General features: G+C 39.1%; 1 protein-coding gene across 2 annotated transcripts; it reads left to right on the top strand.

Moving 5' to 3' along the window:
- Positions 1 to 266: 266 nt before the first annotated feature.
- Positions 267 to 23,519, top strand: lnx2b (ligand of numb-protein X 2b). 2 transcript variants are annotated; one of them, XM_017474584.3, is made up of 10 exons: positions 267 to 488; positions 10,355 to 10,902; positions 13,709 to 13,899; positions 14,754 to 14,950; positions 16,587 to 16,979; positions 17,519 to 17,653; positions 19,296 to 19,470; positions 20,090 to 20,333; positions 21,971 to 22,129; positions 22,524 to 23,519. In XM_017474584.3, exons 2-10 carry the CDS (start codon positions 10,508 to 10,510, stop codon positions 22,657 to 22,659), a joined length of 2,025 nt encoding a protein of 674 aa, XP_017330073.1. In that variant the 5' UTR covers positions 267 to 488; positions 10,355 to 10,507; the 3' UTR covers positions 22,660 to 23,519. The 2 variants fall into 2 exon arrangements, with proteins under 2 accessions (XP_017330073.1, XP_017330074.1); XM_017474585.3 differs by lacking the exon at positions 267 to 488 and adding an exon at positions 9,806 to 9,975.
- Positions 23,520 to 24,086: the final 567 nt, after the last annotated feature.

Raw genomic sequence — 24,086 nt, 5'->3', positions numbered from 1 at the left:
CGGAGCAATCCCCTTTCCCTCCAAAAAAAAATGCTGTCTCTCCATCACTCCCCAGAACAATTAAAATGCTACTATAAATGTAGTTATCAAAGCACATTATATTGATATTTACAGAATATTGCTGCAAATACAGTTGCTGCTGCTGTCTGTTCCGCTTAAACACAATCAAACAGGTTGACAGAGGGGATTTGTTTGGAACTGTCGAGAGCTGCATGAACCACGTGACTGCGTTGTCCCAACTTTTTCACCTGGCCCTACCTGCGCATATGTCACTTCCTGCTGGTTTGTTTTTGAAACTGCGTCGTCAACGGAATAAAACTACTTGCAGGAATATCCCGTGGAGTCTTATGGTTAACGGAGGTTATATCAGTTCCCTGACAGGACAGTCTTTTCGTTAGGGGACTTTGTCTCAGCTAAAACAAGTCATTTACCCTCATATCAGCCTCCAAGTCGTAGTTTTATTGCCCACTTCCGGGATAGCCTCTCAGGTAAGGCGAGTTTCGGTCTTTCGTTTATATCATGTGTTATGTTTTCTGTTCTTAACGCCAACAACGGCGTTGTTCTTAGCACTCATTAGTATAGTAAATATTAGGAACATATTTAATTGCGTATGTCGGTATTTCAAGAATCAAGAGTCGGTTGATTTGGGTTTAATGACACCAAGGTGACGTTTCGGTCAGTGCTGGTCAAGTTACACACTGTGCCTTTTAAAGGTCATTAACCCGCTTGTTATATCTATGAAGAAATTGAATTAGCAAATGACATTGAAATCCGAATATCCTGGTTATTTTATACCCTACTGTTTCATTGGGCTTCATTAAAGTTTAGCCTGTTGTCACGCTTTCAGACAGATTCTCTGTTTCAGCTGACTGCTGAATGATTTATAGCGCCATACTCGGGTGTCAGGTCAGTGGCTTACAGAATTGTGGCACATCTCTTCCTGTACACATGTATCTGCCATTTAAGTCGTTTGTGTACTATAGCCTGTGGGATTTACCAAGTAATATATAGGATATAATTATTTTCGTCATCCTTCTTTATTGGCAAGTGTAATGTGTTTTTGTTGTGAGTTGGCTGCCATGCACAACAGTAGCCATGTCGTTATTGACAGTTGACAGGTCTGTTATTTTGACTGTCTAACCACAGAAGTGTGGACTGGAAAGAAGGCATTAAGACCTTGATGTTCGTATTTGTTTACATATTTTAATATGTTGTACAGACGAGAACGGTTCAGGCAATGAAATATGTACCAAGACTGGTGGAAGGCAGTGATCGTGACTGGCATAAAGTTAGTTTGACGTTGGCCGTTCGATATTCGCAGATATGCGAAAATTAAGGGACCGTCTCTAAATTTACATCCGACATTTGAAGGGAATGATGTAAGTCATTAAAACATTTGTGTGTCATCGGTTCTTTTAATTATTTCATTAATAGGACATCTATTTTTTTTTTTTAAGAAAACCATTCAATCCAGTTCGGGTCATTTTGACCCCCTTCATGCATTCGTGAAGGTTTTTTTGTTTCATGCATTGTAGGGTTAAAGATCAAAAATCTAAAAGGTGTCTGTCATACCTGACACCTAGCCGAACACTTTACAGTTGGCTTCATGACTGTACATCATTCCCTTCAAATGATATTGAGCTTTAAATTATGGTATTTGTGTATGAGCCCATTCTTTACTGAAATTCATATCTAATTTACATATGATTTAATAGCTTATTTTACTAAATATAACAAATTTAAAAGGTGTGCGTCATACCTGACACTTTCATGCACACTTTACAGTTGGTTATATGACTGTCATTCCCTTCGAATGCTATTGAAGTTAGAAACGTGTTTAACAATGTCGTATGTTACTTTAGAGACAGTCCCTTAATTTATGCATATCTGTGAATATTGAACGTCAAACCAACTTTATGCCAGTGTGATAGTGTTCTCCAGTGGCGTGATGATGAGACTTACAGCCTCTCTGTTTTCCTCTCATGTGCTCGCTCATAACAAATACATCGTTTCTGCCTGAATTATAATTGTAGAAGCAGTACAGACTTCTACGGAGCTGCTCATTTGTTTAGGCAAGGTAGTGGTGGAGTGAGTGATTCATAGTCTTTCAGTCAGATTGAGAAAAGCTTTTCAAACTGGTCACTCTCATTTACTTTGATTTACAATTTTCTTTATAGGTGGTGGACAGCAGTATTGTTGAGTTATTAGGCTGTACCTCCTCCATTCCAAATTGGAAAGCTACTTGATATTGACTGATGCTCATAGAGTGGACAATATCCATTGTCCATTTTCCTGCCAGATTTGCAAGGGCAATTTGGGGGCAACAGCCTGGTTGGGATTCCACTCTGCCACTGTTCTGTCTGTATTTTTAACATGAGTAATATGACAGACAATTAGTTGGATAATTGCACAAAATCTCTGGACTGCTCATTCAGGACGTCACCACAGTTAAAGCAAGACGAGTACACTTCTTTAAAAAATTTTTTTTTTATGGAGTTCACAATTCACGGTTAATGAAGTTGCATGCGCATGTTGATAGAAACTTCTTGTTTTAGCTGTATGGCTTTGTGTAAAGTGGCTTCACTATTCATATTGTTGTTGTATGAAGCAGTCAAAATTGTTTTTGCAAATGGATTGGCAATCAATATCCCTTATGTAGTAGATGTCTTGAGGTGGTATCAAGTGAATTGCCACATTTTTGTTTGCTGTATTGTCCAGGGCACCTGATTGGTACCCACTGACATAACCCACTTGAGTGAATAGAAAAATAGATATTATTGTGTATATTGGAAGATGTTTATATAGAGTATGAGTTATTTTTTAGAGCGATATGGATGATACTGTAGCATATTACACTATAGCCTGGAATTGGAATAGCTTTGGTATGGAAGTTAACAGTCAGTGTAGTCTGCAAACAAGCCCATATTTAGCTGGTGATAAAAGACCAACATTAGCCTGGCTGTGGTTAAGGAATGAATCGGTAAATGGGCCCTATATATTGTGAACACTGCCTAAGGGGCATGCATTAAGCATATGATATTTTTTGCATCCATAGCTGTGTGGAAAATCATACCATTAACCTCATCCTTTAGATTTATAGTGTATTCATGCTTTGCTGTGCTTAGATCAATGTGCAGTTAGGTTCCCACTTTTATAGTAGCTACCAATACTCATGTACATCCTGATTGATTAGCATTAAGTTGTTGGGTTTTGGGGTTAAACAGTGGTCATGCTGTGAGAGCCATAGCTTTACACATTGCGGTTAGTAGAAAGGGGACACTGAACCAGACCCCAATAGCTTAGATTTTCCCAGCAGCTTTTATGGTGTCTATAGACAATTCTTGGATTCATAGCTCATTATGTGTTTATCACTCATAAATAAGAGACATATTGATAGAAACAAGTTGGTTATTATATACACAGTGCTGTGCAAAAGTGTTAGGCACCCTATTTTTCTAATACAAACTTTGTTATAGATTTTTTTTTCTTTTATGATTTCTACATTATCAAGTAAGTATAAAAACATTTTAGATTCCCAAACATTAGTTTTCTAGCACAAAATTAAATGTTACAGAAAAATGTTAAGAGACACTTTTCAGAAAAAAAACCCAATGCAGGTTGCTTGGTTTTGCTGCAAAAATAAGAAGCAAGTGAGACAGTTAAAGTCTCCAGAAGAACCGTGACTGGTCCTGCAGGATGCTCAATAAATCTTACAGCTAATTTCCTTATAAAACTGTGTATATGTATATATGCATGTATGTATATGTGTGTGTGTGCCCTCCACTAATATTGGCACCCTTGGTAAATATGAGCAAAGAAGGGTATGAAAATTTGTCTTTATTGTTAAATAAATTCACAAAAATGTTCTGCTCTCATTGATATAAAAATTGCTAACAAAACACAGGTTTATCCAAAAAAAAACTTTGTTAAATACAGGTGTGCAACAATTATTGGTACCCTTTTAGTCAATATTTTGTGCTACCTACCTTTGCCAAGATAGCAGTTCTCAGTGTTCTCCTGTAATGCCTGATGAGGTTGGAGAATACATGCCATGGGATCTGAGACCATTCCTCCATACAGAATCTCTCCAGATCCTTCAAATTTCGAGTTCACCCCACAGATTTTCTATGGGTTTCAAGTCGGGACTGGGATGGCCATGGCAGTACCTTGATTTTGTGGTCAGTAAACCATTTCTGTGTTGATTTTGTTGTATATTTTGGATCATTGTCCTGTTGGAAGATCCAACCACGGCCCATTTTTAGCTTTCTGGCAGAGGCAGTCAGGTTTTCATTTAATATCTGTTGATATTTGATAGAGTCCATGATGCCATGTATCCTCACAAAATGTCCAGGTCCTCTGGCAGGAAAAACAGCCCTAAAATATTAAAGAGCCACCACCATATTTAACCGTGGGCATGAGGTACTTTTCCATATGGCTACCTCTCGGTATGCTCCAAAACCACCTCTGGTGTTTATTGCCAAAAAGCTATATTTTGGTTTCATCTGACCACAGAACCCGATCCCATTTGAAGCTCCAGTAGTGTTGGGCAAACTGAAGACACTTGAGTTTGTTTTTGGATGAGAGTAGAGGCTTTTTTCTTGAAACCCTTCCGAACAATTTGTGGTGATGTAGGTGACTTCAGATTGTAGTTTTGGAGTCTTTCTGACCCCAAGACCCAACTAACTTCTGCAATTCTCCAGCTGTGATCCTTGGAGATTTTTTTGCCACTTGAACCATCCTCTTCATAGTGCGTGGAGACAATATAGACACACGTGCAATTCCAGGTTGATTCATAGGGTTGGGCGGTACAGCTAAAAAATCTAAAATTTAAAAAAGCTAAAATTTATCATGATATAATGTTTCATATCATTTGGTATCGATAATTATTGATAAATTTGAATCTTTTGATAAATTTGAAAGACCAGAAGGAAAAAAAAAGTTTTACCACTATTTTTTATTTACCCACTTTATTAAGGCAAACAACAAATAATTTTAGTTTTAACAATCAAAAACAAAACAGAATTTAAACAAATATCTTCTCTTATATCTTATATGAAGACTAAATTAATAAGTCTTAAAGAAACTGTTGAACTTAATAAATAAAATGTTACAAAATGTGTGCAATGTAAAAGTGCAACTATAGAACAATTACGGCAAACTTTAAGGGAGATCAGCGCCACATTATAGTGCAGAATGGGACTCCTGGTGCTCTGGTTTGTGCTCAGCCTGTTGGCATAGCCTAGCCTTGTACAAAACGGACACTTTAACGTTTACTTCAGAATAACACTGTGCTGAAGTCCAGGTCTGATGAGTCGAGCTCCTACTCTAAGGACACTCACTGTCCTCCACACAGCCGACATTTTAACAGAAAACACAAAAAGCGGCAAAATGTCACATTTCTTCCTTGCCCACTGTTCAGAGTAACACGCACTATACATGTGCAGAGCATTGCGCATGCACACTACAAGTCTCTCGCAGCTTATGTTTCTGTACTTCAACATGCGGATGAAAAGAAACCAAAAAAAACTGCCACGTTGGTGAGCTGACATATCCTTTTTTTATTCACAATATCCTCGGCAGGCTCTGAACTCATTTCCGCATGTGTTCGTGTGTTCTGATGTCACATGGCGATGACCCCATGTGTACACTCCTTTATCAAGGCATATGATGGGCTGTTTATGATCCAGAGATGACGCATGCTTGAGGGATGTTCATGCAACCAAACTTCATGTCTGTTTTACATTTCATTGAGCGTTATACCGAACATTTTTACTATCGTTATGGATAAAGGTGTACGGTTGATAAATTCTGAAACCGTTTTTATCGCCCAGCCCTATTGATTCATAACATTTCCAGTTGACTGGAACTTCTTAATTATTGCCCTGATGGTGGAAATGTGAAGCTCAACAACCTTTTGCCGCACATCGCAGCTATATTCCTTGGTCTTACCCATTGTTATGAATGACTAAGGGAATTTGGCGTATGTGTTACTTCGTATTTATTCCCCTGTGAAACAAGAAGTCATGGTTGAACAATTTCCTGTTCCTAGTCACCCAGGTGTACTAAAAAATGTAAAATGTCAATGGGAATATACTTCAAATTTATTTTTCTCATATGAATTCATAGGGGTGCCAATAATGGTTGCACACCTATATTTAGCAAAGATATATTTTTTTGGATAAACCTGTGTTGTGTTTGCAATTGTTTGATATCCATGAGAGCAGAGTATTTTTGTGAATTGTTTTGAACAAAAGATCAAAAGGCTAAACAATAAAGACAATTTTTCACAGCCTTCTTTGCTCATATTTACCAAGGGTACCAATACTAGTGGAAGGCATTTTGTGTGTTTATTTTACTCCTCATAAATAAACGAAATTCTCAATTTTGTCTTTCAGTTTCAACTGTTGTCAGGTATTAGAAATCATAATAGTAAGTACCAATGTCATGCAGAATTATTCATAAAATTCTAAAAAGTAGTAAGATTGGCCGCGAGCAAAATGTACAAGGCACGCAGGAAAATATTTATGTAGTACACCATTATACAAAAAGAATAACACTTGCAATAAGTGATATTTTGAGCTCAGACATTCAAGGACTTTGTATAATTTTGCCCGTACTGTAGATACATGGATAAACACCATGGTTTAAAAAGTTTTTTTTTGTTTTGTTTTGTTTTGTTTTGTTTTGTTTTGTTTTTTTTAAAGTAGAGCAGTTATTTTTTTATATATATATTTTGTGATGCCTGTCTTGGATAGAATAAAAGCAATTAGTCTCTTAATATCTTAAAAGTTTGGAGACTCTAGTTGTCTGCACTTAGTCCATTGCTCCATACAGAACATTTTAAGCTCCTTTATATTCTTAGGTTTGTGCATGTGGATTTCCCTCTTCAATTCAGACCACAGTTTTTCAGAAGGTGTTTAAGATCTGGAGATGGCTATTGCAAAACATTCATTTTGTATTTATTTAGGAATGTCTGAGTTGATTTGGAAGTAGGTTTGACTTATCTTGTTTGAAGCATTATCTATGGTCAAGTCTGAACCTCCAGGTTTTGGGCTGAAATCCCCTGTTACTTAGCAGAATTTATGGTACCATTAGTCTTCATAAGAACCCCTGAATCACCAGCCACTAAACGGCCCAATGCATCAATCACTAGTGTTACTTACTTGTTTACAGGTCCATTTTGTCAACAAACATCCTGAAGATGTGCAAGGCCAAAAAAATTGCTGATTAAAGCATTCATTTATAATCTATTATAGGATTAGCAGTAACTAAGGGCTAGCTAGGAATGCAGCTGAAAGTTGGCTATCAAAGTTATAGTTAATGTGGTTTAGTTTTTTAAACATTTACCTTGTGCTGAATAAACTACATGGCAAAATGTTTGTGGACACCTGACCATCACAGCCATATGTGTGTCTTCCCCAAAGTGTTGAAGTTGGATGTACACAGTTGTTTAGAATGTCTTTACATGTTCCTTTAAATGTTTACAATTTCCCTTCACTGGAACTAAGGGGTCCAAATCTGATAATGAGTCTTACATTACATATATACATTACAGCACAGTGAAATTCTTTTCTTTGCATATCCCAGCATGTTACGAGGTTGGGGTCAGAGCGCAGGGTCAGCCATTATATAACAGAGAGGTTTAAGGGCCTTACTCAAGGGCCCAACAGTGACAGCTTGGCAATGCTGGGGCTTGAACCCCTGAACTTCCGATGAGTAGCCCAGATCCTTAACCACCAAGCCACTACTGCCCCTGTTACAGCATGACAATACCCCTGTGCATAAAGTGAGGTGAATGAAGACATGGTTTGTCAAGGTTGGAGTAGAAGAACTCGAGTGGCCTTCACAGAGTCCGGACTTCAACCCCACTGCACACCTTTGGGATGAATTGCAACACTGACTGCACCCCAGGCCTCCTCACTCTACATCAGTGCCTGACCTTAGTAATGCTCTTGTGGATGAATGAGCACAAATTCCCACAGCCATGCTCCAAAAACTAGACGAAAGCCTCCCCTGGCTAATGGAGGAACAAAATCTGAAATGGAATGTTCAACAAGCACATATGTGATTGGTGAGGTGTCCGCATACTTTGGCTATGTAGTAGGGATGCACTGGAATGAAAATTCTTGGCTGAAACCTAATATAAAGAAAACCTTGACCGAATACTGAACACGTTTTTTCGCGTTTTTTCCATTTATTTTGGCATTTTTTTCACCATTGCATAAATTAAACAGTCAAAATTGTGCTTTTTACTAATTTGTCTTGCTTTTCAAAGAAAAAAATCAATTACAAAAACTACAATTTCAAAATATTTATTTAACACAACATTTTTTTTCATTCCAGTAGGCATAGGCTACCAACAAGGCAAAATATAACTTTAAATAAATAAATTAGTAAAATAAAAATATTTTGATGTGGTCATCTTTGAGCCCCCCTTGAATAGCCTATGTTAGGCCTATAACTGTATAAGAATGTAACACTCTGTAGCCTACAACTAAAAAGTGCATTTAAAAAGTTAATTGACAAGAGTGTGATAAATGGTTATATTCGGCTATATACCACTCGCATCCCTGTATACCTCGCGGAGTATTATAGTAGATATAGGATTTGTCTGCCTGCCCTTAAATAAATACGTCTTTACCTGCTTCCGTACTCTACTCCCTTACGTCTCGCAGCGTGACAGAAACATGCTCCAGAACAGAAACAAAACAAACGCACGTGTCCACAGCTCGTGCATGCCCCTCATCGAGGTCATGACATTTGCGCGTCTCACTCTGGCTGCTAGGCTATTTGGTCGCGTCATCAAACACGTAATTGTTCGGTCAAATTTATTCAGCTCTTTCACTTATTCGGCCAAACACCGAAAATGCTTTTTTTGCTATTTTCGGCCGAATAATTTCGGTTGCCGAACATTCGGTGCATCCCTACTATGTAGTGTACCTTGTACTAAATACATCATAATGCTATTTTAGCTATGTACCCTATCGCTTTTGTACACAGCTAACTAGATTACCTAATATTGAGTAAGATATTACGTTGGAAGAGCTCGTTTGAGATGAAGCTAATTGATACCATCTGTGATGTTTGCTCATAAAAAAATAAAAAAAAAAAATAAAAAGCATTTGCCTAAAAAGGTGTCTGTTCACTTATATTAGAAATAATTCCAGTCTTTGTATAGCTTTGCTCACTGTGGTTCATTTTCATTATAATGAATATTTCAGATATTACACGTGAGAAAACTGACACCTGTATTATAATGCGAAGGGTACATTCACTGTTGTCTTTTACCTTGTTAAAATAAAGCTCTGACAAAAAGAATATTTTATAGTTACCACTAGAGTTGTCAAATTGTAGTGCTGCTGCGATAGCCCTTAAATGTCTATTGAATCCAAGCGGATTTATCATCAGCCTGTCTACCTCTGTTATGTTTATTATTAGTGTCTGTCCTGGTTGGTTTTGGAAAGGAAGCTGTGACATTTGAACTAGATTTACCACCTTGAAAGGGCATAGTCTCATTTTGACACTTGTTTTAGTGACAGCCTGTCAGGGAATATGTGCTTACAAGTACTCCATTTAATTCAGAGAGGTGGAGTGGGTTGTGTCCAAAAGTAATGTTTGCACATGGGGCAGTTATGTTGATCTTCCACCACTGCCCCTTGGAATGCACTTCCTACGCTTGTGAGCGATATCGGCACATGAACTACTCCCCTCTCCCGACACACACACACACACACACACACACACACACACACACACACACACACACATATAACTAGACCCCTCCTCCTGTTTGCATGGCAAGACACTAAACACCACTCTCCACTCTGCTTCAGTTTACCTAGTCACACGGTTTTCTCTGGCTGCATGGTTTTTGTGTACATAAAGGTTTTAGTTTCAGGGCTGTCACTGTAACGGAATTTGAATCCCTCTTTTACATGGAGTGGTTTCTAGGAGTCTGTCATCATTTGCTGTGAGGTGGGTGGAAAACCTGAATTACATGTACTACACCAAATGCATAGAGGAAATCATTTGTTTGTTTACAGTGGAGTGGAATGAGAAAACTAAATGTCTGTTTGTCATATCAATATGTTTCTGGTGCAGTTTGGGTGTAAGTTTGTGACTGTAAATCCTTTTTTTTTGTATGGAATTATAACCTTCAGAGTTTAGCAACTAAACTGTGACATTCAACCAAGCTGTGATTCCTGAGGAAATTTGTGCTGGGGATATAGCTGCCCCTCTTTCTCTGCATATTGTTGCTGTTAAGTGGATTTGTGTCATTTCCTGTCCAACCAGGCGGGAGCCAAAAAAAGAACCTCCACTAGCCACACTTTTCCTTTGTTCTCTTTTTCACCAGAAATGTAAGCTGAGTAGACAAAGAGGACGGACATCTCTTCCTTGTCTGGATTGAACAGTTGTCTCGAGAGATTTTGCGCCTGACAAGGCTCAGATAGAGAGTGGAGGTTTGAGGACACGTCACCTATCTAGAGCGAGTAGAGCTCGCTGGACCATGGCGGAGCAGAAGGCACTGGCATCGCCGGGTGGCTTGACCTGGTCGCGGGTGTGCAAAGAGTGTGGCCAGTGCCACGAGAACCAAGAAAGTCATGTTTATGAGTACCAGGATGAGGTGGATGATGAGTTGGTGTGTCACATATGTCTACAGCCACTGCTCCAGCCTGTGGACACGCCATGTGGACACACATACTGTCTGCAGTGCTTGAGCAGCTTCTTGCGTGAACAGGACTTCTGCCCAGTGGACCGGCAACGAGTGGCATTGCAACAGTGTCGGTCCGCCAGCCTGCTGGTGCGCAACCTGCTCGATAAGCTCACCGTGCTGTGCCCTTTCCACAATGAGTGCCAGCAGAGCATGCAGCGCTGTGAGCTACAGCCTCATTTGCACAACAGGTCAGTGTATGAAGTACACCGTGCACCATATTATGAAAGAAATATCCATGTAATTATATGAACATGACAATCAACTTTACAACATTCGTTAAGTTATTTAATGATCATTTTAGCTTTAGCACATGTGTGTAATTTTGTTATTTGCATAATAAAATATTGAAGGGAAAAAAAATATTATTTCAATTTTATGCATGCAAGTTTTGTGGCAGAAGTATTGAACTAAATTAAAACAATATATTACTACACAATTACCACTGGGGGGGATATCAGTGAACCATGCTTGTGTTTGAAGTATGTTGACATTAACAAGGATTATTTCCTCTATTTCACTTCTTCATCTACGCACTAAGCCCTGCCTCTGCCAGCATACTTGAAATCTGACTCCACAAGCTCAGTGTCCAGTTGAAGATGGATGTTACACTTTAACAGAAATGTGAATATTTCTGTTAAAGTGTAATTAGCTACGGTTTTTCGTTCGTGCAAGCAATCTCTTGTGGCCATACAGGTCATCGTCCTATTCGTTTGGGTAGCATGTTAAAGTCAAAGCTCCCGTAACTAGCCGTGACAGCTGGTTAGACAGCTGATCTACATATAGCTGATAGTCCATATCACAGATCATTCATTCATTCGTCTAGAGTAAGCACTCCCAGTCAGGGTTGTGGTGTATCCGGAGCCTCTCCCAGGAACATATTAGGCACAAGGCTTTTGCTATCAGTCATTTGATAAGATGTTCTTGTATACACTGTTTAACTCTACACTACCTAAACTACTATCTAAACAGATGGATTGAAGACACCTGTGTGACCACAAAAAAATTGTTGCTTCTGTATGTGCATCCACAGACAAGACAGAAGTAATCATAAAACAGAAGCTGATCATATTTAACGGTGGTTATTCAGTGTAAATTATTTAGGCAGTTCTAGAATAGTATATGGTCTCGATTAATCCACTATTTTGGATGAAATACAGTATATTGGTCATTGAGTGGGCATGACTAAGGCTCCAAGGACTTAGCTTATTATTGTTGAAATGTTCCAATTTTATGTCGCTCCATTTATTCAGTCCACCTGTGGAAAAAAAAATGTGCCGAATGTTAAAAGCAAGAAATTCATTCATCTTCAGACTTTGAACTGTTGCTAATGCTATGTCATAGTGCAGCCGAACATAATCTGAGGAAAGCACAAACTGCCCTCTTCCGCATGAGTTTACATGAGCTCACAGATGTCCAAGACTGGTTAGTTTGGCTCTGCTTGACAGGGGAGAAGGTAATACTATCCATCCCAAGTCCCACAAGAGCAGGGTCAATTTTGTTCTTTTCACCCAGGGATGGCTGTGACTGTGGCATTGACAGGAGCGGCTTCACTTTTCTTCACAATCTTTTACCTTTTGATTCTGAACTGGGCATTAAAAGAAGCAATACGGATGTAATAACCTCATAAAAGGTCTTAAGATATTGCTATGTTTGGAAGTGGTACTCAGCTATCAGACCATTTGCTTGTTTTGCTGGTCAACCTTTTAGTTAAACGTTAACGTCTTGTTTCTTTGGTCATATATGGATAAAAATATGACCATCTAGACAGAGTAATGATTGATTTACAATCTGGTCCACTTCTGCCCTAGTAGGCAGTAGAACTGCCCACTAGGGCAGAAGTGGACCAGATTGTAAATCAATCATTACTCTGTCTAGAAGCAGGGTGAAAACTGGTTCTTCTGTATTACTACATGCAGTATATTACACAATTTACATTTTTAGTATTTCCCCTTGGAAAAAAATAGAGGAAAATCATGCTCAGTCTGGAATGTAACTTATCTCAGTATGGTGGGTGCAGAGATTTGACTAAGCTTAACTGGAAAACTGAATACAAAATATAACACGAGATCAATTTGAGAGATTTGATTTTACGTTTAATTATGTGCCTCCCAAATCGTGTAATTAATTGGGAGCCACATAATCAACCAAAAGTAAATATATGATGCTCTGACCGTTTGTTTAAGGCCAGACATGGGCTTTATTTGTTGCAACTATTTAACAAATCTACTTATATTAAACATATGCACTAAACAAGGTATCTCCTCTTTTTGTGAGATCATGTGCACTATATCTGGAAAATCATTAGAAATGGACATTTTTTTGGGCCCCATCATTGACTTGCCCTCCTACTTATCATCTGATCTGTTTGTGACACAATGTTAAGGTCTAAAGGTCATTTGGATGGTAATTTATGTGGGCTGGAGAGGCTCAGTGTAAACACACAGCAAGCAGGGAGTGTTCAGGAAGGGAGAGGAGGAGGACAATTTACTCTGTCAGACCTGATCCTGATCTAGTCTGACCTGTCAACTCTGTCTACCTGCTTCAGAGTAGAATAGCTGTTCTTTTTCCTATTCCTTTCACTCTTTCACTATGTGCCAGATAAACCCAAATCTTCCTCTTAACCACAAGAGAAACAAGGCCTGTAAAGACAAACACTGACATGTGCTTTCAAGTTAGCATGTAGCACTGAAAGAAATGGATGAGTATGAGTTCACCACGCCTGTTTGACGCTTGCTTTTAAGACACTTGAAAGACATTGCAGGATTAATGTTGGTTAATTTTAGTTACTGGTACTGGCATTCCATATTTAATGTTTTGTAGGTTAATTACCAACATACCACTGAGTAATGAACAATGCTTGTTAATTAAGCATGCTTGATTTTTCATTTCCTCCAATTCCCCTGTCTGGATTTCTGTGCTCTCTATTCTGTCTTTCTGTCCCCCTTATCTTTTTATTCTCATTTTGTTGGTTCTCCTTCACATCTTCCTTTCCAGATGCCTTGCATTCAGGCGGCTCAGGGAAGAGTCTGAGAAGAGGAAGAGACCCCCATGGAATGAGTTGAAGGGAAGCAAGACAGATGAAGACTCTGACACCAAATCCAACCCAGCACCCACACGTACATCTAATCCTCGTGCACCCCCGGACCCTGGCATGGCCAATCCTGCCTTTGAGGAGGCAGATGATGGTAAAGCCATTCGATGATTCTTTTCCAAACCAAAACCCTGATATGTGCAATAGGTCTTTTCAAATATTAAACTGAATCTTGGAATTGATTAGGAATCCCGGATGAATGGTTTTGTATAATTTAACACACACCTTGTTACCAATTTTCAGTTGCCATAGCTTTGAACGACAGAAAATACTGTATATCAGTGGATATTGTTAGGAATTAACGTGTTTAAGTAACACCTGGTCAGTTTGTCAGTTAAGAGAAGAAAAGTGTGAAGGGCCTACAGAAGCCAGTGACAAGAGGAGGAAATGGATTTGCAGCTGTGTTGACTCTTGGGTGGAAAACAAAACAGGTGGTGTCTTTTAAATGAAGCAATTCCTTGTGTGGGAGGAAAATTTGGGATTATTGGGAAATCTCAGTGATATCATACTGCTGAAGCAGTCATCACATTAACACTGTCTGCTGTCTGAGAACATGTCTATACCATGCCATCCACTGTATCATTCATCTCTACTAGGAGTCATGACTACACAAAAACATCAAATAGAATCACCTGGCAACTAAATGATTATTTTTGACATAACATCATCACCTGTTTATTCTGTAAGTGAGTCATTCTTCTGACTGATGATTATACAAATTGATAACTTTATTCATAATAACCCAAATATCCTCAGGTGTCCTCCAGTCAAACAGCTGAGCAATAAAATTCAATTTGGACACTAGATTTTTGAGTGTGTGTGTCAAGGTGTTCTATTTGAAAGAGTAAATATTGTTATAATATTTTATGTCCCCTCTCTCTCTCTCTCTCTCTCTCTCTCTCTCTCTCTCTCTCTCTCTCTCTCTCTCTCTCTCTCTCTCTCTCCTAGGAGCTCCCCTCAGGTCCAGTCTTGTTTCAGAAGCAAGCATTGTGGAGCTGTTTCGTGAGGAACCAGGGGAAGATTTGGGTTTGCGCATAGTTGGAGGGAAGGACACACCCTTGGGGAATATTGTCATTCAGGAGATTGTGCGTGACTCGGTGGCTGCCCGTGATTCCAGACTTGCCCCAGGGGATCACATTCTAGAGGTGAGACACATTAGATCTCATCGTATGTCTGTTTAGAAGAGATCAGGTTTATCTCCCTGCAGGACTTCTCTGTGCCATAACAATATCAATTCATTTCTTCCTTACCTGTTGTCAGAGTTCACACCCATTGTACACAGTGAGTTTGCATTCCAGCCAGGTGCTTGGATAAAGGACATTTGACTATGTGCTGAATGCTGTGAAATTTTCTGTAGTTGGCGGTGAATTTGCCATGCACATAGTGGTCTCGATTCATTTATTAACACCGCCATCCTAATGTATAGCAGTAGCTCACAAGAGAACATACCTACAAGGTTACATAACTCTGTCCCCAATGTATGGATGAAGTGCACTGTGTCCACATGGAGATTAAGCTGTGGGCCGTACTGCTGTTAATCTGTTGAATAATAGGATAAACTCTCTGCGGATATTTAGCAGGAAAATATTTTCCATACTTCTTTGAAAAAAGCTTTCTGTTCAGAGGTTAATGTTTATAGTTGTGAACCACAAGCTTAGTTACACGATGACTCATTAAATAGAAAAAAACAGTTTTGTAATTGTTTTAGTCTTGACATTGCTTGATTTATAAATCATTATTTATTAAAATTTATGAATCGAGACCTAATAGAAGTGGCAAGATTTCTTGCCTATACACAAGTTTAGAAATGTAATGATTGAACAAGTACACCAGTGATCATGTTGAAGTACATAAAGTTTTAATATTTGAACTTGGTAATGTTTTGGCTTGGTTAAATTTTGCAGCTTTGCCCAGTACAATCTACTTCACTTGGATTAATAATTAATTTGAAAGATAGTAGCACTGTGTTTACTTGCTTTTTTAGGATATTGGGGTTATTCAACTGGATCGTTCCACATCCAGACCTCTGCTAGAATTTCTGCCCCTGGCACTCATGGAATTCAGTGCCATAGAAAACCAAACCAACATGACTGGCCTTGCATACAGTCAAGCTATTCCAGGCAGAATGAATGAATGCCTTTTGCTCATCCTGGCCTCTCTTAGTCCAATCAGATATGTTGGGAATCTGAACAAGGCTGAACTCTTTGCCCCATCAGGCTCCTTGAAAATCAGCTATAATCCAAGTAGTGTACTTTGACTTGGATCTGATGGAGGCAGTGAAGGACAGATTTATCGTTTCTTGAAATACTAGCTCTCCTCACCCACGCTCAACAATGAATCACCTTTCAAGTAGGGATTTTTTAAAAACCTGTGCTGGAATCCTTACTTGGATACATGCTCCTAAATAACTCATTGTTTTAAGATCACAAGAAGTTCTCATTTGAAGCAGTTACTGGATGTTGAGGTCACGTCCCAAAAAAGAAAAATTCCCACAAAGTGGATCATGTTGCAAAACTGTTTTGACTTGGGGCAAGTTTTAACTACTTGTTACATTTTTGCCTTTGGCAGAGATATTCATGGAGTTAATGCTACTGTGTTATGAATACTTTTGGGGGGCAAAAAACGTTGGCATTAGAATATCTTATTATTGTAAAAATTATTTTGGAATTGTAACCTTAAACTATGCTGTCTTTGTGCATTCTGAAGGCCGGCCTGTTGTGTAAAGGTGCCTTTAATTAATCACACATTATGATTTTTTTTTGTGTGTGTGTGTGTTCGCAGGCGAATGATGTGAGCCTTGCCTCTGTCCCTCATGTACAAGCCATCGCTGTGCTGCGGCGGCCATGTTCTGTTCTCAGGCTTACAGTTATGCAAGAGAAGGGCTTCAAGCCAAGGCCCGAGCACCTCGTGCAGCCTTCTAACTCTCCTGTGGTTCAACCTTCAAACAGTCCGGGCACGGTGATCCAGGTGGCACTGGTGAAACGCGAGCGCGCCGAGCCCCTCGGCATCAAGCTTATCCGCAAGTCAGATGAACTAGGTGTCTTCATCCTAGACCTGTTACCAGGAGGCCTGGCTGCCAAAGATGGCAAACTGCGCAACAATGACAAAGTGCTGGCCATCAACGGTCATGATTTGAGACATGGTACACCAGAGAGCGCCGCTCAGATCATCCAGGTACTGGGAGGAAGGAGCTATGCCCTAAATGAAAGGTTCTCAAGTACCCACTGCCTTGCACATTTTAGTATGTTGATTGCTCTTAACACACGTCATTTAACTAATCAGCTAATGAACTGCCTATTCTGAGTTGAAGTAGGTGTGTTAGAGCAGAGAAAACACTAAAATTTGCAGGACTTGGGTACACCAAGACCAGGGTTGAGAACATGTGCCCTAAGTAATGAGTCTCCTAAAATGTTGTATGAAACATTCATCTAAAAGCGGGTTTTATAATGATGATAGCCCGGGGTTAAGCACAGTGTGTAAAATCCTAAATTGTTCCACAACTTGAAACATGCTAATAATGGTAATGATCATTGGCTAAAGAAGAAGGACCTACATTTTAAATAAAGTTACGGTGTGAGAAATTAATGTGAAAAATACCTGAACTTTTTTAGCTAATTTTTCTTGTTCATCAGTACTTGACAGTACATTGTGTGATTTGGGTGTTTCACTTTAAGTAACATGGCATGCTTTATTTGGTTGTTGTGCATGACCAGGCAAGTGAAGTACGAGTGAATTTTGTGGTAATGAGGCAGCCAGAGCCCATTGAAGAGGGAAGTGAGCTGCAGAGTAGAGGAGCCAGGAGAAGTGCCGAGAACCAGTATTTCAGACGGCGCTCCACATTCATGAAGGTAAGCTTTATTGTGTTCGTATTTAATAATACTGTGGTCAGTATTACCCGATTAGCTGTTAGCCATTCGCTACTTTTCCACCGTAGAGCCAAACTGTTGTTAAAAATATTACCCAATAAATTAGGCTGATATGTCTTGAAAATATTATTGGACATAAGAAATTTTAACATGGGGTTGAAAATAACTGCATGTCGTACATGTTGAAATAGTACTGTAGTTTCAGCCATCTTCTGGTATATTAAAACTGTAGAGCACTACTTTAGTGTTAGGAAGCACATAAATAAATAATCTCCACACATGAGCTTGTTGGATATGCTTAAAAACACAACACATAAAGCTACTATACGGTTTTTACTTAGACCTTGTAGTTATAGGTTGGACATAAACGAATGTCTTTTGTAATGTTTACTAATGTAATTTTAGAGTGGACTATACGCTGAGCTCTGTGATCAAGTCCATTGCAGATAAGTGTAAGGAACTAAAATCACATCTGAACTCTGAGCACCTCACATTCAGAATAACCCTAAATGAGGCAGTGACTATAGTTATGTTGTTTTCGTTTTGTTTTTTTACTTTGGTTTCACTTTTCTCTCTTCAATTAAGATCTGCATTTATAGTTTCATGCTTTAAATGATGGAAAGGAGTGTTCCTCAGTATGCCCCACTAAATTGCCAGACTGTATGCAGTATCTTTTATACTATAGCATTAACCAGCCAAGCAGTGCACCCATCCTTGTGGAATTTCTGTCTAGTTTTTTCAGTTTCTCTCCGTGCTCAGAACCATTCGGCTCTACAGCGGAAAATAGGCTTGAGGCTGAGAAACCAATCTCTGGTCATGTGGTCTGGTCAACTTATACTTTAAAGTCCAGTGCTACCATGTGGCTGTGTGTGTATGTTTCTCATCTCTCTCCATTAAAGCACTCTTCACACAAGCCTTCTGTCACACCTTGCTTCCGTGTCACTTCCTCACTGGCTTTGGAGGTGAAAGCTAGAGGCAGCAGATGCAGGCTGGTGAGGGTGAGATTAAAGCAGCTAGCCTCTATCTTTGGACCTTGCTCATGATCAAAAGGCCTAGGGTGCTGCTTTCTCTCTCCCTTTCTGCTGCTTAGTTTGTGGCTTGGGATCAAAGCTGGTGACAGTTAGCTTTCACCTGCGGAGTTGAAGCCTTTACTCTTGTTGGGAGGGAGGGTCCCCTGCTGGGTAGGAAAAGGCCCCACGCACCCCCTCTGGAGTTCCCCAGACACTGTGAGAAGATAGTGGAAGCCGTGGCTTTTGCCACTAGTCATGAGTTATGATGGCAGTGTGTCAGGCCCTTCACATTATCACTTCTCTCCATTTCTAGCAGTATCTAGAACAGAGGAGTGTTTGTTTTTACAAATGTTTTCACCACAGGACTCAGACATGTCTCTTGAGCTATCACTTTTTTCATTCAAAATATTGAGAAGCAGCTATGCTCTAAAGACAGCATTGATTTTATCCATGGCTGTAGGATAGGGTTTGGGTGGTTATTTAAATATAATGTGAGCAATATTGTAATAATTTCTTTTATAACCATTTTCTTTATGTGTGTGTGTGTGTGTGTGTGTGTGTGTGTGTGTGTGTGTGTGTGTGTGTGTGTGTGTGTGTGTGTTTCTTGTGATTAGGATCCTCCTGGTGGATTCTCCAGTCAGGAAAAGACAGTGAGTCTGAAGAAGGAGCCACGACATTCACTGGGAATTACAATCGCTGGTGGGAGGGACGGCCGCTGTCGTCTGCCTGTGTACATTACCAGTGTGCAGCCAGTGGGCTGTCTGCACAGAGATGGTACCATCAAACCAGGTTTGACATTTTTGCTAGTTCTTGCTAAAAGGAATAGATGCATAAAGAGAGCGATTACAGCGTCACAGATTTTGCACTTTTGGACTTCATTCACTTTTACTCTATTAACGATCATAGCAAGTGTGTCTACATGCACACTAATTACCTTCATCTGATTTCAGCAGTTAACAGCATGCAGAAAATCAGATAAACATATCTGTATTTCAGCACAGTATTCATGTTATTAAGCAAATATTCAGCAGTTGTCTGATATATTTTTCTACATTCGTGAGGATCTTGGTGAAAAGTTTGGCTCCATCAATTGGCTCCATCGTCCTCAAAGAAAGAGCATTCTGTGATATTTTTAACCATAAAAACTCTAAAATAAATATTTGACATTTAAATACCTTGAGTGCTGACCTGTTAGCAGCCAGTAATGTGCTTTCAGCTAGAAGAAATACTTAATACACTACCACCTCAGTACTGGAAAGTGTCATTAAACAAATAGTTTTAATAGTTCTGGCAGTGTTACTCAAAGACATCTGATTATGGGTGATGCATGCAGCACTGTAATGCCTCAATCTTCATGGGTATATTGATTGGTAACTGTATAAATGTGTGTTGGCTGATGTTTGCTTAGGTGATGTGTTGCTGAGCATCAATGGTGTTGACCTGACCCAGCTGACTTATAATGAAGCGGTGTCTGTGCTGAAGGCACAGACAGCCCAGAGCTCTGTGACACTACGCGTCATCCGCACCACTGCAGAGGAGGAAGAGCAGGATGCAGAGGCAGCAAATCAAGAAGAAATGGACACAGTGGAGAACCCCAGAGAGGATGAAATCAACTGCTCCCCTCTGTGGACCCGCTGGCTGGGCCTACCCAGGTGAGTAATGGATATTGTTCAGTGTGTCTGTATATAATTGCAATCAAAATTATTCAACCCCCTTTGCAAATCAGGTTTATTGTAAAAATTTACAGACTTTCAGTTGTTTGCAATGAACAAATCAAACAAAAGCAATTGAAATAGTTCAACATAATGAATGCTTCAAGTGGTTTCCCCAAATTCAACTGAAAATTCAACTTATAATGATTTCTCCAGTTTCAAAATTATTCACCCATCTGAATAGAATCTCACGAATATGCAAAACAGGTGTTGTCTCAAGCACACCTGATGCAACTAATCAAGGGCTTCATTAGTTGCACCAGGTGTGCTTGAGCTGGAATACTTGAAATACCTGAACTGGCTAGGAGTAGAAAACATATGAAATACTTGAACAGGGCATAAAAAGGAAGCTATCAACAAATGCAACCAGATTTCTGAGAAGGCAGGTTGTGAAAAACATGCGAAAGACTGGCAAAGACCTGCAGCAAGACTTGGTGGCAACGTTCACTGAGGTTTCAGTGAGCACAGTAAGGCGCGTTCTAAACACAGAAGGTTTCCATGCCAGAACTCCACACCACTACTGACCCAAAAGCACAAGAAAAGTAATCTCAAAATCATATAAATAAGCCACAGAAGTTTTGGGATTCTGTTCTGTGGAGCAATGAAACAAAACTAGAATTTATCGGCATGGATCAGCAGTATGTCTGGAGAAAGAAGAATGATGAAAGAACACTCTGTCCACAGTCAAGCATGGTGGTGGCTCGGAGATGCTCTGGGGATGCTTTGCATCCTTTGGCACTGCAAACCTGCAGCGTGTGGAAGGTAAGATAGATTCCTTGAAGTATCAGGAAATCCCAGGGGAAAACATCATGTCGTCCTTGAGGAAGCTGAAGCTTGGGCATCACTGGACCTTCCAACAGGACAGTGATCTCAAGCATACCTCAAATTCCACCAAGGCTTGGTTGCAGAAGTAGTTCTGGAAGATTCTACAGAGCCATCACAGTCACCTGACTTGAACCCCACAGAAAATCTCTGGTGGGATTTGAAGAAGGCGGTTGCAGCACACAAACCCAGGAATATTACTGAATTGGAGGCTATTGTTCATGAGGAATGGGCTAAGATTCCTCAGGAATGCTTCCGAAGTTCCACATCTCGTTTGCAGCAGGTCATAACAGCTAAAGGTGCTCTCCTAAGTACTAAAGATACTTGTCATGAAGGGGTTGAATAATTTTGAAACTGGAGAAATCATTCTAAGTTGCATTTTCAGTTGAATTTGTGGAAACCACTTGAAGCATTCATTGTGTTGAACTATTTCAATTGCTTTGTTTGATTTGTTCATTGCAAACAGCTGAAAGTCTGTAAATTTTATCAAAAAACCTGATTTGCAATGAGGTTTAAATAATTTTGATTGCAACTGTAGGATTTCTGCTATCAGGATCTTTTAAAAATGTCTCTTTATAATATTGATTATACAATCGGTCCTGTTGTCTTGACCTTCTACTAGGCATATTGTGCATTAAAATGCTGTGATTTATTGACCTTTCCTTCTCTCTTTCATAAAGAGTCTCTCTCTTTATATGGTTATGTAAACATGTTCACTCTGATGAGCTGTACATTTTTTTCCTCTCATTCACAAGCCACATGCACTGGTGTCGTGACATCGTGTTGTTAAAAACCAACAACGAGAGCTGGGGCTTCAGTATTGTGGGAGGATATGAAGAAAGTCGAGGTCAACAGCCCTTCTTCATAAAGACCATAGTGCCTGGAACTCCTGCCCACTCTGATGGTCGTCTCAAGTAAGTTTTTTGTTGTTGTTGTTTTTTTGTTTTTTACAGAGAATTATCAGCAGTGCATGAGCTAACATACTGTTGTAGTTAAATAATGCTAATATTCATTTAAATATCAGTCCGTGTAATTTTGAATTGTCTAATACTGATTGCCTGGAGTTGTATAAGCTTGAAAATGTTTATTTACTTGGTTAGATGCCAAAATGTCTTCAAGATTATACCACAAGCTCCTTAACTCACTGCTACTGTGTTTGGGTAGTAATAAGTTTAAAATCTTTAATGTAATCCAGTAATTTTATGTGCATATGTTAAGCTATTTTTCATTTCTTTTTCTAGAAATGTTTCTAGACAATGTTCCAGAAGTTGTTACAATAATGATGTTTTTCTCTGTGCTTCACTGCAGGTGCGGTGATGAAATTGTGGCTGTGAATGGAGCAACTACAGTGGGCATGAACAATTCATCCCTGATTCCTATGCTGAAGCTTCAGAGGAATAAAGTCACACTTACTGTAGTATCCTGGCCTGGCAGTATCGTATAACATCTGACTGTTGTTTCTGGTCTCTGATGTGACCTTTTTGAAGCTGGTTTTGGCGATTTTGATATCCAATACAAATGGATCAATAATCAAATGGATCAATAATCACAGACTGGATTTAAAACAAAATCAAAGGAATATCAGGAGGCGTTTTCCTCCTTCCTTGTGGAACTGTGCTTATTTGAGATATGTAGGATACTTTTAAGCACATGGACACTGGAAACTATTTCTGCACCTTGACTTTCTAATTCGAGATCATCAACAAACATTGATAGTCAGTCTTATTGAACATTTACTTACCTTGAGTAACTGCAATCATTTTCTTGTGTGTGTGTGTTTTGTGCTTAGGAACTTGCACCAATGCTGTACTACTCTGAGTAAGTGAATTTTAATTTAAAGAATGTCTAATACAAAGGTACACTTTAGATGAGATTGTGACAGGGTGTGAATGTTTCTATACTACTACATAAAATGGACCATACCAAAGTCTTGTTAGTATTTTTATGGCTATAATTACATGTTAATTATTTTATGTTACTGTATTTTAGCATTTCTGTTAACATATCTGGTCTTTATATCTGAAAACTGTTGCCTGCTGCTTGGTAACATGACTTTAAAGCTATAAGTCATGGCTATTTTGTTTCATTCTTTTTAAGTGACTTGATTTGAGTTGTATATGTATAGAAAAAACTGCCTTAATTGCTGATACCGAAAAGGCCATTTTAATTTCTTTTGTTCTATTTTTTTGTTTGTTTTTAAATCCAAATATATGTTGGTTTCTGCTTTCTTTGCACCACTGTCCCCTCAGTCATAGAAAATGGCCATTATCAAAACTATATAATAAAGGATTGCAGTTTATTTTATGATTTTGTTCTAGACATGTAGTAATGTAGACTCTTTTACACACTCTCCCTCCTCAGTCAACATTTACTTGCTTTTGATGGAAAGAGTATCTTACATCCGCAAGAGAATTTCCTCTCTTAACTGAATATATATTCTGAATATTTGTGCATAGTGACTATGTTCAGAAACTCTTGCTGGGCCTTTAAATGTGTTAAGAGGACTTTTCTGTGAAATCTATCTGATTGAGGTGGGGGGGCACAGACACAGAACACACAACAGACCTTTTTTTTAGGTGGTAGGTCTTATCTTAATCACTCCTGACTCTAGGAGGAATTGAAGAATGCACAGTGTTTGTTTTACATGGAATTATGTTTAACCATGACATGAAGAGCATAAAAACAGCATGGACTGTAGTGGAGTATATTGTAAACAGAACAGGTCATATCTTGTGTAAAAGCAGTTGGCAGGTGAGTAAAATCATCAGGTATTCCATCTGCAGATCATGGCTGATACTGATGCATGGTGAAAATGAACATTTCCTTCCCATGAAGCACAATTTCATGTTCGTAGTAAGATTTGTAAAGTCA

This window comes from Ictalurus punctatus, chromosome 8 (genome assembly GCF_001660625.3).
Source record: "Ictalurus punctatus breed USDA103 chromosome 8, Coco_2.0, whole genome shotgun sequence".
NCBI classification, from domain to species: Eukaryota; Metazoa; Chordata; class Actinopteri; order Siluriformes; family Ictaluridae; genus Ictalurus; species Ictalurus punctatus.
This window is presented reverse-complemented; position numbering and strand designations above follow the sequence as displayed.